This window comes from Onychomys torridus, chromosome 18, assembly GCF_903995425.1.
Source record: "Onychomys torridus chromosome 18, mOncTor1.1, whole genome shotgun sequence".
Classification (NCBI taxonomy): domain Eukaryota; kingdom Metazoa; phylum Chordata; class Mammalia; order Rodentia; family Cricetidae; genus Onychomys; species Onychomys torridus.
In genome coordinates this window covers 63,093,503-63,107,668 of record NC_050460.1, presented here as the reverse complement: position 1 = coordinate 63,107,668, position 14,166 = coordinate 63,093,503, and the positions used below count along the sequence as shown (strand labels likewise).

The 14,166-nt window shown below is 48.4% G+C and overlaps 1 protein-coding gene across 1 annotated transcript in view; it reads right to left on the bottom strand.

Moving 5' to 3' along the window:
• Window positions 1-4,709, bottom strand: part of Stk38 (serine/threonine kinase 38) — a 28,867-nt gene extending 24,158 nt beyond the window's left edge. Inside the window, 1 exon segment of the mRNA XM_036167563.1 lies at window positions 4,441-4,709. Coding sequence (XP_036023456.1) covers window positions 4,441-4,690 — 250 coding nt within the window. The 5' untranslated portion in view covers window positions 4,691-4,709.
• Between the last annotated feature and the right edge of the window lie 9,457 nt (window positions 4,710-14,166).

The following is a 14,166-nucleotide window of genomic DNA, read 5'->3' as shown; positions in this document are numbered from 1 at the left end:
AATAATTCATAAAGATTCATACGTCTTTTTAAAAAGAAAAAAGATTCCTACATAAGTTGGTTCAATGAGCTTTTTTTCTTTCTCTTTTTTTTTTTTTGGTTTTTCGAGACAGGGTTTCTCTGAATATCTCTGGAGCCTGTCCTGGACTCGCTTTGTAGACCAGGCTGGCCTCAAACTCACAGAGATCCACCTGCCTCTGCCTCCCGAGTGCTGGGATTACAGGCGTGTGCCACCACCGCCTGGCAAAAGACCCTCCTTCTAAAGAAGATGGAGGCCCTGAATTGTCACCGCCGCCACCACCAGGCAAGTTTTTTTTTTCTTGAGACAGGGTTATCTGTGTGCAGCCCTGGCTGTCCTGGAACTCACTCTGTAGACCAGGCTGGCCTCAACCTACCTCTGCCTCCCGAGTGCTGGGACTAAAGGCATGTCCCATTAACACCCAGCTTCAATAAAACTTTTGTTTTGTTTTGTAAGACAGGGTTTCTCTGTGTACCTCTGGCTGTCCTGGAACAGGTTGGCCTCAAACTCACAGAGATCCACCTGCCTCTGCCTCCCGAGTGCTGGGATTACAGGCGTGTGCCACCACCGCCTGGCAAAAGACCCTCCTTCTAAAGAAGATGGAGGCCCTGAATTGTCACCGCCGCCACCACCAGGCAAGTTTTTTTTTTCTTGAGACAGGATTATCTGTGTGCAGCCCTGGCTGTCCTGGAACTCACTCTGTAGACCAGGCTGGCCTCAACCTACCTCTGCCTCCCGAGTGCTGGGACTAAAGGCATGTCCCATTAACACCCAGCTTCAATAAAACTTTTGTTTTGTTTTGTAAGACAGGGTTTCTCTGTGTACCTCTGGCTGTCCTGGAACAGGTTGGCCTCAAACTCAGAGATCCACCTGCCTCTGCCTCTCAAGTGCTGGGATTAAAGGCGAGTACCAGCCACCACCACCTGGCCAACGAAACATTTTAATGACAAGAGAAAACTAGAAATCCCCATGAGTAAGTATATAATAGAACTGATTGAAAGTATGAAAAGCCCCGGGCTGGACAGTGCACACCTTTAATCCCAGCACTCGGGAGGCAGAGGCTGGCAGATCTCTGAGAGTTGGAGGCCAGTTTGGTCTACAGAGAGAGTTCCAGGACAGCCAGAGAAAACCCATCTCAAAGGAAAAAATTAAAAATTAAAAAAAAAAAAAAAAAAAAAAAAAAAAACCCTCTGGTTTCTGAAGCTTGGGTGTGGTTTCTTATTTGTCAGCCTGTACACTCTCCACCCTCAATGAAAACCACATGCACTCAAAGTGTGTTTGGAGAGAATACTTAAAACCAGACATTGAAAAAAACAAACAGGGTAGTAAAATGGTAAAAGTGCTTGCTCCCAAGTATGAAGATATGAGTTTAGTGCCTGGGATCCACATGGTTGCCACAGAGAACCAACTCCCAAAAGTTGTCCTCTGACCTCCACACACTAGCCACAGGAAACCACCTCAAGCCTCTATCCACCCCACCCCACATATACACAAAATAAATAAAATTTAAAGATAAGGTGAGAGTTCCCAAAATTTTCTAGAATCTACATAGACAGTTACTGTGTGTGTGTGTGTGTGTGTGTGTGTGTGTGTGTGTGTATGTGCGCGCGCGCACTTGGTAAACCAGGCTGGCCTTGAACTCATGGCAATCCTCTTGCTTCAGTTTCTTAAGTGCTAGGACTCCAAGCATGGACTAGCACACTCAGCTCTACAGGCAGTTACATTTTTCTTGTTTTGTTTTTGTTGTAGCCCTGGCTGTCATGGAACTCTCCGTGTAGACCAGAACTCACAGAGATCCACCTGCCTCTGCCCCCCCAAGTGCTGGGATTACAGGCGTGCACCACCACCTCTGAGCTACATTTTAACAACTAAAATACAGCTGAATGTTAGAAAAGAAAGAAGACAGACATGCAGGCAGACAATGCTGTCCACACATGAGCAACTAGTAAGTCTAAGCTGAGCAAGCTAATGATTTGTAGTTGTCAACACAGCTGTAGGAAGAGAACATTTACAGACTGGTATATGAGAATGAGGCAACAGGCTGTAAAATGTGACAGTGGTGGTGCACGCCTTTAATCCCGGCACTCGGAAAAGGTAGAGGCAGGCGGATTTCTGAGCTCGATGGCAGCCTGGTCTACAGAGTGAGTTCCAAGAGAGTCAGGGCTACACAGAGAAACCCTGCCTCAAAAAAACAAACAAACAAATTAAATAAATAAATAAAATGCTCCACAGGAAGCTGAGTGTAATGACACAAGCCTTTAATCCCAGCACTTGGGAGGCTAAGGAAGGCAGATTTCTGTGAGTTCCAGGCCAGCCTGGTCTACAGAGTGAGTTCCATGATAGCAGAGCTACATAGTGAGACCCTGTCTCAAAAAAGGGGGAGTGGGGAAGGGGAACAAGTCAATAAGATATTATGTGTACTCAAAGATGACAAATAAGCCGGGCGGTGGTGGTGCACGCCTGTAATCCCAGTACTCAGGAGGCAGAGGCAGGTGGATCTCTGTGAGTTCGAAGCCAGCCTGGTCTACAGAGCGAGATCCAGGAAAAGGCACAAAGCTACACAGAGAAACCCTGTCTCAAAAAAACAAACAACAAAAAAAAGATGACAAATATATTAGGCCAACAAAAATATTTTTATTTTCCACCCAGTATCTAATGCAATGCTAAGGACTACACTACCCTTCCCCTTTGAGTTCACTATGTAGACCAAGGTGGCGGCAAGCTCGGAGATCAGCCTGCCTCTTTCTCCCCAGTGATGCACCCACCACCGCTGGCCCTTTTGACCTTTGCTCAAACCCTTCTCTTCCTCTACTTATAAAAGGGTTAGCCTAATTCTAATAACCTTTAATCAAAAGATATGATTACTATTGCTCACTATCAGCTCACGGGTTTACTGGTCAACCACGTGCTTCTTAGGAGGCAGGGCCTTCCCCTCCTGCTTGCCATAACCCTAGCTTTCTGCCCTGACCCACGGCCACTGCAGTCCGTGTCCTGTTTACTTCACCCTCCTTCAACTCTGCAAAGTTAGGGGAAGGTGGGCAAGGAAGTCTGAGAAGGTTATTGTTTTCTGTTAACAAAGCATACACTCCTCAGACAACTCAGTACTCAGGACTGGGAACTCAGTGAGGTCGAATGGGAACCACTCTTTTATTATGAACTATAGAGTTAGGTATGCCTGCCTGGTTGACCTCACAATGGCACACCATCTCTACAAATACCATTTCAGCGACATTTTCTTTCTTTGTGACTGGAAGATCTATCTTTCATTGGAGATCCAAGCAGGCGCCAAGACTGTTCCTTAAGAGTCCCAAATGGGATCTCTTCCGAACTATACAAAAGCAAACACCAGGCATACTTGTTTTACGATCTCAAACTGTGCTGTGCACCTAGAACCTTCCAAAGTTTGCTGGGGAGCAGTGTGTGGTGGCAAAAGCCTTTAATCCCAGCACTCAGGACGAGAGCCAGGTGGATCTCTTCGAATTCGAGGCCACCTTGGTCGACATAGCAAATTCCAAGCCAGCCAGAGCTACAGTGAGACCCTGTCTCAAAACAAACAAAGCACTCTCCATCTGTGGTGTCCAGTCCCAGGAGGGGAGACCACGGGTGATGGATCGCTGGCTGGGGTGGATGTGGTAGGCAGGCTCGGAGGGCAGAGCCGTCCTGTTATGAGGAAGCTGGTATCTGATGTTTGGGGTGGGGCCCAAGAGCTGCTCTTGCAGCGATGGTGGTTTTTTTTGTTTAGGGAAACCGCATGTACTGGCTAACTCACGGCCAAGGTGAGCTGAAGGAAGAGGAAGCCGTGGTCCACCTCACCCTGACCTTCCTATTCCTTCTGAAACAGAACCAGATTCCTCTGCGTCCTGGGGTCCTTCGCGGGGCGCCCGCCGCTGGCAGCCGTTCGGTACCCGCTTTCTGGCACACTTTCCCCCGCGCCTGGCTCCTCGGCCACTTTTTCCGCGTCCTCCCGCTCGGCTCCTTCCCACAGTCCTTCTCAACGGTCTTCGGGCCATTTGCGGTGATCTTAGGGCGACGGGGAAGGCCCGGTACCCCCAATACGAACCGCAAATTCGGGGGGGCAGCCTCCGAGGTCCCACACCTACCCAGGGGCAGCCTCCAACTCCAGACACCCTCGGGTTCGTGCATCCCTGGGGGAGGCCGAGGTGAAGAGTGGTGCTGGCCGAGGTCCCGGAGGGGACGGCCCCGGGGGCTGGGGGGACGCAGCCGGCACACAAAGCTGGCGGCGCAGGGGGAGGAGGGAGCGGCTGCCCGTCCGGGCTGCACGCCGAGCGGGGACCGACAGAGGGACGGACAAGGGGCCGAGGAGGCCGGGAGGACGCGGGGCGCCCCGGAGCGCCCCGGAACGCACGGACCAGGCGGCGTGCCGGGGGGAAGGAGGGGGGACCGCCGCCGCGAGACACTCACCAGACCCGGGAGGACGGGGGCGCGCGGGGCCGGCGGCGACGGCGCAGACGCGGCGTGCAGGCGGCCCGAGGAGCGACGGCGTCGCGCCGGAGACTCCGAGAGAGCGCGGCCGCCGAGCCGCGACGGGAAGAGGACAACAGGAAGAACCCCAACTGCCGGAAAAGACGGCAGCGCGGAGGGGCCAAGGCTGCCCGGTACCCCCGCAGTCTGTGGCGAGGGGCCGCCGCGGCCGGGACTGCGCATGCGCCATCCGCCGGGGGCGCTCCCCGGGCAGCGGGACTGCGCGTGCGCGGCGGCGCCCCGCCCACAGCCTCCTCCCCCACTCCGCCCCGCCCCCTTCACCCGGCTGCGCCCCGCCAGGGAGGGAGGCTTAGGGAGTCCGTGCACTGTGTGTAGGGCGTGCTCCGAAGTGGCTCGGACTGGGCTAGTTCGCCTTTGTTTTGTTTCTTACTTTTTTCTTTTGGAATAATTATAGACTCACCAGAAGTTACCAAATGAAAACACTCAAGTTCCGTAAAAGCCAGCACCCACCCAGCTTCCCTCAACGTCTTACATAAGACACCCGGCTCAACACCCGGAAATTGACTTTGGCCCTTTATCAACTAAACCAATGCAATCAACAAGCGTGACTGGGATTTAGCGTTTGGCACGCACTCCTGTGAGGGTGTCTGTAGTGCTCTGAAATTTAATCAGAGTTTTCCCCACCCTCCCTGACTTCCGACCATTGTAGCCATAGTCTGTTGGAACCCTTGGCCTTACCTATTTTTCTTTATTGTAAAGGATTAACGTGCTTTGCCTGGGGTCAGATGAGCTCTCACACGTTAGACCTCTCCGTAGCGCACAGAACTTACCTGAAAGGCCAGCGCTCGTTCATTCCCAGAGAACTGAGCGCGATGCCCTTGATTGGAAAGTTTTAAACTCCTGGAAACAATGACTGAGCCAAGGTCCCAGCCTCCCTGCTAAGGGGCCCTCTGGGAGCAAGAGAAGAATGTTCCTTGTGTTACTCACCCCCTGAACGTTTTTTGTGCTAAGTGTTCCTCTGCACCCTTTTCTAACTGCTGAGACCATAGGATTTGGTTTTCTTCTTCAAGCATGAAATCCCAGACTTTGTTTCCTTCATGGTCTGAAAAAGGCTTGACTGTGTCATCTTCAAAGCAAAGTTTCCATTAATCTAAAAACAAAAATCGGTCTGAAGAGAAGGGATTGATGGCTCGCTCCATGAGCAAGATCACTGGCAGCTCTTCCAGGGACCTAGAACCCATATAGCAGCTCACAATGATCTGTGACTTCTGTAACTTCAGTCCCAGGGGACCCATGGCCCTCTTCTGGCCTCTGAGGGCACCAGGCACACCCGTGACACATGGACACACATGCAGGCAAAACACCCACACATACACACAAATAGAACCGTTGGCGTGGCAGTGCACCTCTTTAATAACAGTGCTTCAGAGGCATAGACAGGTAGATCTCTGTGGGTTTGGCCAGCCTGGGCTACATAGTAAGACCTTGCCTCAAAATAATAATAATGATGATGATGATGATGATGATGATGATGATGATGATACTGTGAGGCCAGCCTGGTCTACAGAGCAAGTTCCAGGACAGCCAAGGCCACACATAGAAACCCTGTCTTGAAAAACCAAAATAACAATAATAATAATAATAATAATACAAAAACAAGGGCCTGCAAGATGGCTCAACAAATAAGTAAGTTGCCTGGTGCCAGGCAAGATGCCCAAAATTCAGTCCTGTAAGGAATCCTTTCTCTGTCCTGCCAGTTCCTAAATAATAACACAGAGACAGAGACTTTTTTTTAAAGATTTATTTATTTATTATGTATACAGCATGTATCCCGGCAGGCCGTAAGAGGGAACCAGATCTCAATACAGATGGTTGTGAGCCACCATGTGGTTGCTGGGAATTGAACTCAGGACCTCTGGAAGAGCAGCCCATGCTCTTAACCTCTGAGCCATCTCTCCAGCCCCCAGAGACTTATTAATTATGAAAGCTCAGCCGATAGCTTAGGCTTGTTTCTAACTAGCTCTTATATGTTAAATTAACTCATTTCTATTCATCTACGTGCTGCCACATGGCTCATGGCTGTTACCGCTCCTCCTGCACATCCTGCTTGTTCTGTGTCTCCTTGAGTCTTCCCCTTTCTTCTTCCCAGAATCCTCTCTGTCCCCTGGAAGTCCCACCTAACCTCTTCCTGACTAGCTATTGGTCATTCAGCTCTTTATTAAACCAATCAGAAGACACCTTGGCAAAGACACACCTTCACAGTGTAAACAAATATCCTGCAACACAGTCCCCATGACCCACGTGGTGAAACAAGAAAGCCAATGCAACTTGTCCTCTGACTTGCAGCTATGTTTCAGGTCCCCAAGACAGCTCCGATGGTTTTCATTTTATGTGTGTGGGCGTTTTGTCTGTACGACAGTCTGTGTGTACCCCATATACATGTAGTGCCGTCAAAGGACAAGAGGTGTCCAATCCTCTGGAAATGGAGTTACAAAAAGTTATTAGCTGCCACATGAGTGCTATGGATTGGACCAGGGTCCTCTGCACTTTTAACAGCTGAGTGATCTTTCCAGCCCCCTTTTTTAGTTTTTAAGTTGTATTGAAATATTACTTACCTTCCTACTGCATATTTTGGCCTCTAAATTTTTTTTTTGAGACAGTCTTATACAGCTTAGGCTAACACCAAACTCAATGTGTTGCTGAGGATGAACCTTGAACTCTTGAACTCAGCCTGCCTCAGCCTGCCAAGTCCTGAGATTATTGGTGTGGGTTACCACAAATGACTCGTTTATATCTTTTGAAAATGAATTTCCAAAGCAGGGAGAGGTGGTGCAGGCTTTTATTCCCATCGTCCCTCATCCCCTAGAGTAGGAACTCACCCTTCATTCCTAGAGTAGGAACTCACTCCTCATGCCCTAAGAAGGAACACACTCCTCATGCCCATGGGCCTCCGGGTTCTTGGGTACCACTTTTCCCCTGCTCAGTTTCTAACCCCGTAGCCTGCTTTCTCGTCAACATCTTTCAATGTTGTCCTAAGTCATTCTTTGTTCTGCAGCAGTCCCCTGCTTCCTTGTCAGGCTGACATATGATTGCCTCACCCACCGAAGCTCCTAAGGACAGGCACTGGGGCCCCGCCCACAGAAACAACCCTATCAGCTGACTCTGAATGTTCTCCCCATAACAGACCAGGAACGGAGCTAAGTGTGGGATGGTCTAGTGTCTCTCTGACTCTAGTGTGCACGCAAATGAGTCCCTAAGACTGGTTCAAGAACGCAAACGGGGCTGGACAGAGGGCTCAGCAGTGAAGAGCATGCCCTGCTCTTGCAAGAGGACCCAAGTTCAGTTCCCAGCACCTACATGATGGCTCCCCACCATCTGTAGCTCCAGTCTGCAGGAGATCTGATCCTCTGCCTCCTGAGTGCTGGGATTACGGGTGTGCGACGCCACTGCCCGGCTCATTTAGTTTTTATTCTTAGCAAATACTACAGGCACAATCTTGCAAAAAAGACCAGGTGACCTACAAGAACTATAATAGTAACAGCCATTCCCTGCCCCATCCACTTCCACCTGCGCCCCTGCAGACGCAGTCTCTCTCAACACTTTGCTTCTTTCACCCCTTATGGGGGACAACATTGCTTTTTTATAGCCAATGTTATGTATTAAGCAGTGCAATATTATTCATTAAGCGGCGCTTTTTACGATGCCAGAAAAGCCACAAGGTACAGCAAAGCCCACTATAAGAGTTTATTATTTACATCTTCACTTCAGAGTTTTAATTTCTTCAGTGGTCTAACTTACGTGACAACGTCCTCCACACCAGGCTCCCACCACTGCCCTGCCTCGCCAGTTACATTACAGTTGGTGCCTGCACTCAAATCGGCTTGAATGACATATATGGCTAACACTGAGACCTGGCATGTCGACACCCCTTCCCTACCTTGAGGAAGCCCATGCCAGCCCGGCATGAGGGCTTGTCTTACACTTTCCTTCACTGCCTCTTTTTCTCTTAACCCTCATGCTTCAATTCTATTGAAAGGGTTTTTCAAGGGTGTCAGGTGGTGGCGACGCATGCCTTTAATCACTTGGAAGGCGGAGGCAGGAGGATCTCTGTGAGTTCGAGGCCAGCCTGGTCCACAGAGTGACTTCCAGGACAGCCAGGGGTACACAGAGACCCTGTCTCAAAAAACCAAATTAAATAAATAAATGATATAAATTGCAAGTCTTCTTGAGAAACCAACATGCCCATGCTCTCAGGTGTACTTTGTTGAGTTTCTGTTTTAGATTTATTTTTACCTATGTGTATATATGTGTATCTGTTAGTGCACATGTGTGTACCACCTGTGTGCAGGTGCCCATGTAGGATAACAGAGGGCATAGATCTACTGGAGCAGGGGTCCAGGCATCTGTGAGCCACCAGACATGGGTGCTGGAAATCAAACTCAGGTCCTCTGACTCGCTCTGTACTCCAGGGTAGCCTTGAACTCACAGAGATCCTCCTGCCTCAGCCTCTGGAGGACTGAGATTAAAGGCGTGCGCCACCACCGCCTGGTACCTTTTCTATTATTAAAACCTCAACTGCTGCATACAATCTAGCCCTGAAATTGTTTTCAATGTCAAAGCCATGAATCCTGGATTTTCCTGAATTGAGGTCCCTAAAAGGCTAAGGGAACACAAAACCAGACATAGTGGTTCCTGACTATAACCCCAGAACTGAGGACGTGGAGGCAAACAGATCTCTGAGTTAGTTCAGGGTCAGTATGGTCGTGTCATTGGTAGTTGAGGTCAGAATTGAGGGCTTCCAAGTTCTGGGTGTCTTACTTGGATTTGCTAGAGTGGCAAGAAGGGGAGCCCCTTAAAACAAAGGGACAGAACAGACCATCCACACTACAGCAGCAGGGTCCACAGTTATTGTCAGGATTCTCTTTTACGAGATTCACTGAAGCAGAGCCTGATTATGAGGGTGTAGTGAGGGCGGGTCTCTGTTTTGATTGAGAACTTAGGTCATATAATCATTTTTCTATTGCACAAGCCCCTTCCCATAATGCATCTCCTTTGGATCCTATGCACCCTCAGTTGTGTTAGACATTACATGGTAAATAGAGGGTTCTCCCTATATTTACTTGATGAGATAATTTTGCCTTACTGGGCATGAATCCAAAACCAGTTTCCCACTGGATTACATACACACACCCTGTACCAGGATGTGTTGGGAATACATTTGAATAGAAACTGAATTTGACAGTCACTAAAGGGAGGGAAAGCTTATCCCACTGTTCAAAGAGGGGTGTAGCCTGATGCGGGCGGGGATCTGGGGTGTGTGTGTGTGTGTGTGTGTGTGTGTGTGTGTGTGTGTGTGATGCACAGGTGAAGCTCTTAGGCTGCTGGGTGAGTATTTCAAGGAGCTGTAAGAATGATGTACATAGCCCAAACCAAGTAGACTGCCAGGTTTCTAAACTACTCCCCATGCCTGCTGAAGCCTACCCAGTGAGATCTAGCCGGCCAGGGCTACATGTCCAACTAAGGGAGAGAGAGCTGGAGAGAAGGCTCAGCAGTTAACAGCACTGGCTTCTCTTCCAGAGCACCTGGTTCAGTTCCCGGCACCCACGCCGAGGCTCACAGCCATCTTTAACTCCAGTTCCAGGGGACTCTGGCCTCTAACTTTAGAAGGCAATGCATACTTTTTGTGTACAAACATGCATGCAAGCAAAACACCCATGCACGTGTGTGTGTGTGTGTGTGTGTGTGTGTGTGTGTGTGTGTGTTATATGTATATTTCAAGGAAATCCTCAAAAGGCTGAGGGTGACATGGAGCTGTGCCTCTGTCCCCTCCTTGCTAACAAAACTCGAAACTTGAAAAACCTCAAAGCAAAGAGAGTAAGAAAGACGAAAATAGCTTTTGACGTTATTTCTTGGTTTCAGACTTCAAGCTCTGCTGCAAAGACAGTTTCCTCGGCTCCTAAGTTCCTGCCTGATCAGAGTTTTTCTTTTCTCTAAGCTGCATGACTAACGATGAGGAGAAGAGGACTGGAAAAATCTTGAGAGATACAGTTTTTAAAGTAACTTTTTCCAGGTGACCACTCATTACAGTGAGTCAGCGTTTCTCTGGGGAACGAGGGTAAGAATGTCCGGAAGTAATAAAGGTGCAGCTGGTCCAAGGAACATCACCACCCAGGTGACAGACATCTGCTTTCCCAGTCCCGCCGTTGTGAATCAAGATAACAGGCTCAGGTAGGGTGGCACGCCAGGCAGGTATGCCCTTTAATCCCAGCACCCAGAAGACAGAGGCAGGTGGATCTCTGTGAGTTCTAAGCCAGGCTGGTCTACACAGGCCTGGTTCTAGGCTAACCAGGCCTGCACAGTGAAACCTTGTCTCTAAAATAAATACATTTGCTGGGTGGTGGTGGTACACGCCTTTTATCCAGGCACTCAGGAGGCAGAGGTAGATGAATCTCTGAGTTCAAGCCCATTCTAGTCTGTAGAGTGTGGTGTTATTGTGTTCCCCAAAATATTGTGCACCCTAATAAACTTATCTGGGGTCAGAGACAGAACAGCCACAATATTAAACATAGAGGATAGGCAGTGGTAGCACATGCCTTTAATCCTAGCATTCCAGAAGCAGAGATCTACCTGGATCTCTGTGTGTTCAAGGATACAGGCAAGCATGGTGACTCAAGCCTTTAATCCTAGAAGTGAGCCTTTAATCTCAGGGAGTGATGGCAGAAGCAGAAAGATATATAAGGCGTGAAGACCAGAAACTAGAAGCTTTTTGGCTGGTTAAGCTTTTAGGTTTCTAGCAGCAGTTCAGCTGAGACCCATTCAGGTGAGGACTCAGAGGCTTCCAGTCTGAGGAAACAAGATCAGCTGAGGAGCTGGCGAGGTAAGGAAGCTGTGGCTAGTTCTGCTTCTCTGATCTTCCAGCGTTCACCCCAATACCTAGCTTCAGGTTTTATTTTATTAGTAAGTACCTTTAAGATTCAGATACAGTAGAACAAGTTTCAGGCCAGCCAGGGCTACAAAGAGAAAGCCTGTCTTAAAAAAAATAAAAATGTAAATAAATAAATAAATAAATAGTCAGGAGGGTGGGAACTATGCCAACATGGGTAGCCTGCAATGCTCAGAGTGAAGAGAAAAAAAGAAATCTAGTTTCTGAACAAAAAAGAGGGAGAAAAACATGTCCCCAGGAACAACAACAACAAAAAAAAATCTGGAAGTCAGAAACAAAAGGGGTAGAAAGGGGTAGGATATCCACTGACCTCACTGTTTGGTTGGGAACCTCCCAGGGAAACAAGGGAGGGCTGAGACTTTCAAATAGAACAGGGTGAAGAGCTGTGTGAATCATGAACCTCTCCAGCTCCTTGGGGGTTACTTCTAAATCTTCCCAGATTTTTAGAGGCCCGAGAATTATTTTCACTGCCAACTGATAAATAATTCGTACGTTCCCTGTAAACGGAGTTGTTTGGGTCCATGCAATCCATGTCTCGAGGTGAAGTAAGGCTGTGTGGGTTGAGGAAAGTCACGGGAGTTTCATTATCACAGGACACCTCAGAACCGATAATGGCCCTGTGACTGTCCATCAAGGTTCACATATTACACAGGACATTCCAAAAGTGAGAGGGTATGTGGAGCACCAATTAACACTTTCCTGAAAGTGGGAGCCCAGCGGTTAAGAGCAAGTAGTGCTCTGGCAGAGGACCCAAGTTTGGTTCCCAGCATCCACATTGGGCCAGCTTACCACCATCTGTAACTTCAGCTGCAGGGCATCCAACGCCATCTTCTGGCCTCTGTGGGCCCCTGCACTTGTGTGCCCATACCTACGCATAGACAAACACACTTATACATAATTTAAAAATAAAACAAAGTTTAAAAAAATTTCCCTAAATGTGTGCTCCAGCAAGCATGACCATGGTCAGGATGTGGGTTGTGGAGACAGATCAGATCGGGGCCAACAGGTCAGCTGCTCCACCTCGTGTGGCTTCAAGAGCCTGATCTTTGATGAACTGTAAGTGCACCTCACACTGAAATGAGCCAGAGAGTTACCATAAGCAGGAGGCTCTAGGCCTCTGTCTCCCCGGGTTGGCAGCTAAGGCCTGTTCATCTCAGAGCTCTCAAAGTTGGAAAGTTGAGCGGTCAGCTGTGGGACTGGGCTCATAGTCAGAAAGGGAGGAGATCTCAAGCCCTGAGATATTTGGTAAATGAAGCTCTGGGTCCTGAACCAATGAATGTCATTGGAGGTGGGAGGTTTTGCTAAAAAGTGCAAAAATTGTAGCCCTCTGTGGTAGCAGCCTATGGGGAAAGAGGAATTTCTTACCACTGAGGACTTTTAAATCCACTTTCTTGAGGCAGGAGGGACGGCTAACAGGTAGAGAAGCACATACTGTTCTTGCAGAAACCCTCCATTTGATTCCCAGCACTACCTGGGCAGTTCACAACCATCTGCTGCTAGTTTCAAGGGATCCAACACCACCTTCTGGCCTCTGCAGGAACTGCACATATGTGCTGCACATACATACCTTATACATAAAACTAAATAAATAAAAATAATAAAGCTTGCACCAAATGCCATGCCAACTATTTTTGCCATTTTCTGCAGAATTGAACTTGTTCTTGCAGAGTGAAGGTCTGTTTCTTACAAAGTGAACAAGAAAAAGCCTGTCTGCCCATCATCGTCTCCTGAATTTGAAAAATGAACTGAAGAATCACCTTCCATTCTGTTTGTGTATTTGTTCATTTAGATGGGGCCTCACTAGGCATATAACACTAGCTGGCCTAGAACTCACAGAGATCTGCCTGCTTGTGCCTCCCTAGTGCTGGGATTAAAGGTGTGTGCCAGGCCAGCCTGGTGGTCCACAGAGTGAGTTCCAGAGCAGACAAGGCTACCCAGAGAAACCCTGTCTTGAAAAATAAAAGAAAAAATTTATAAAACACATAGATGGCCTATGGGTATTCTCTCTCTCTCTCTCTCTCTCTCTCTCTCTCCTCATCTCTGTTTCTGTCTCTTTTCAGTGCTAAGCCAGGACACAGATCCTTGCCACATTGCCTATGCCAGGCAGGAACTCTACTGCTGAATCCCACCTCTCCTTTTTTTTTAAGTTTATTTTTATTTTTATTTTTTTCAGAGCTGAGGACCAAACCCAGGGCCTTGCGCTACTGAGCTAAATTAAAGTTTCAAAGTAAAATTAATATTCCTACTCTTTTGCCCAAAGTGCCTCCACCCCCAATACTTTGTTGTTAGTTTTTATTTTGTTTTATTTCAGTAACCCAAGTTCATGTAGCCCAGGCTGGCCTCCAGTTCATTATGTATGGAGGTTGGCTTTGGACTCCTGATCATCCTGACTTCACTGCCTTGGTGCTGGGATAATAAGCGTGTGACCAAGCCCAGGCTCGTCCGTCCCTCACCCCTTTCCTCCCCTTCCACGGGTTAGCAATTGGATTAGTACTTTGTGCGTCTTTATTCAAACGGAAGCAAAACTGGATAAAGAGACTTATGTCCTCCTTTTTTAAAATTTATTTTTTATATGTAGTCGCGTGTACTTGCAAGAGTTTATGTGTTTCATGTTCGTGCAAGTGCCTGTGGAGGAGGCCGGAGAGCCCTGGATCCCCTGGAGCTCCAGTACCGGGTTTGTGAACCACCCGTTGTGGGTTCTGGGGACGGAACTGAGATCCTCTTCAGACAGTAAGCACTCTGAACTCCTGAGCCAACTCTCC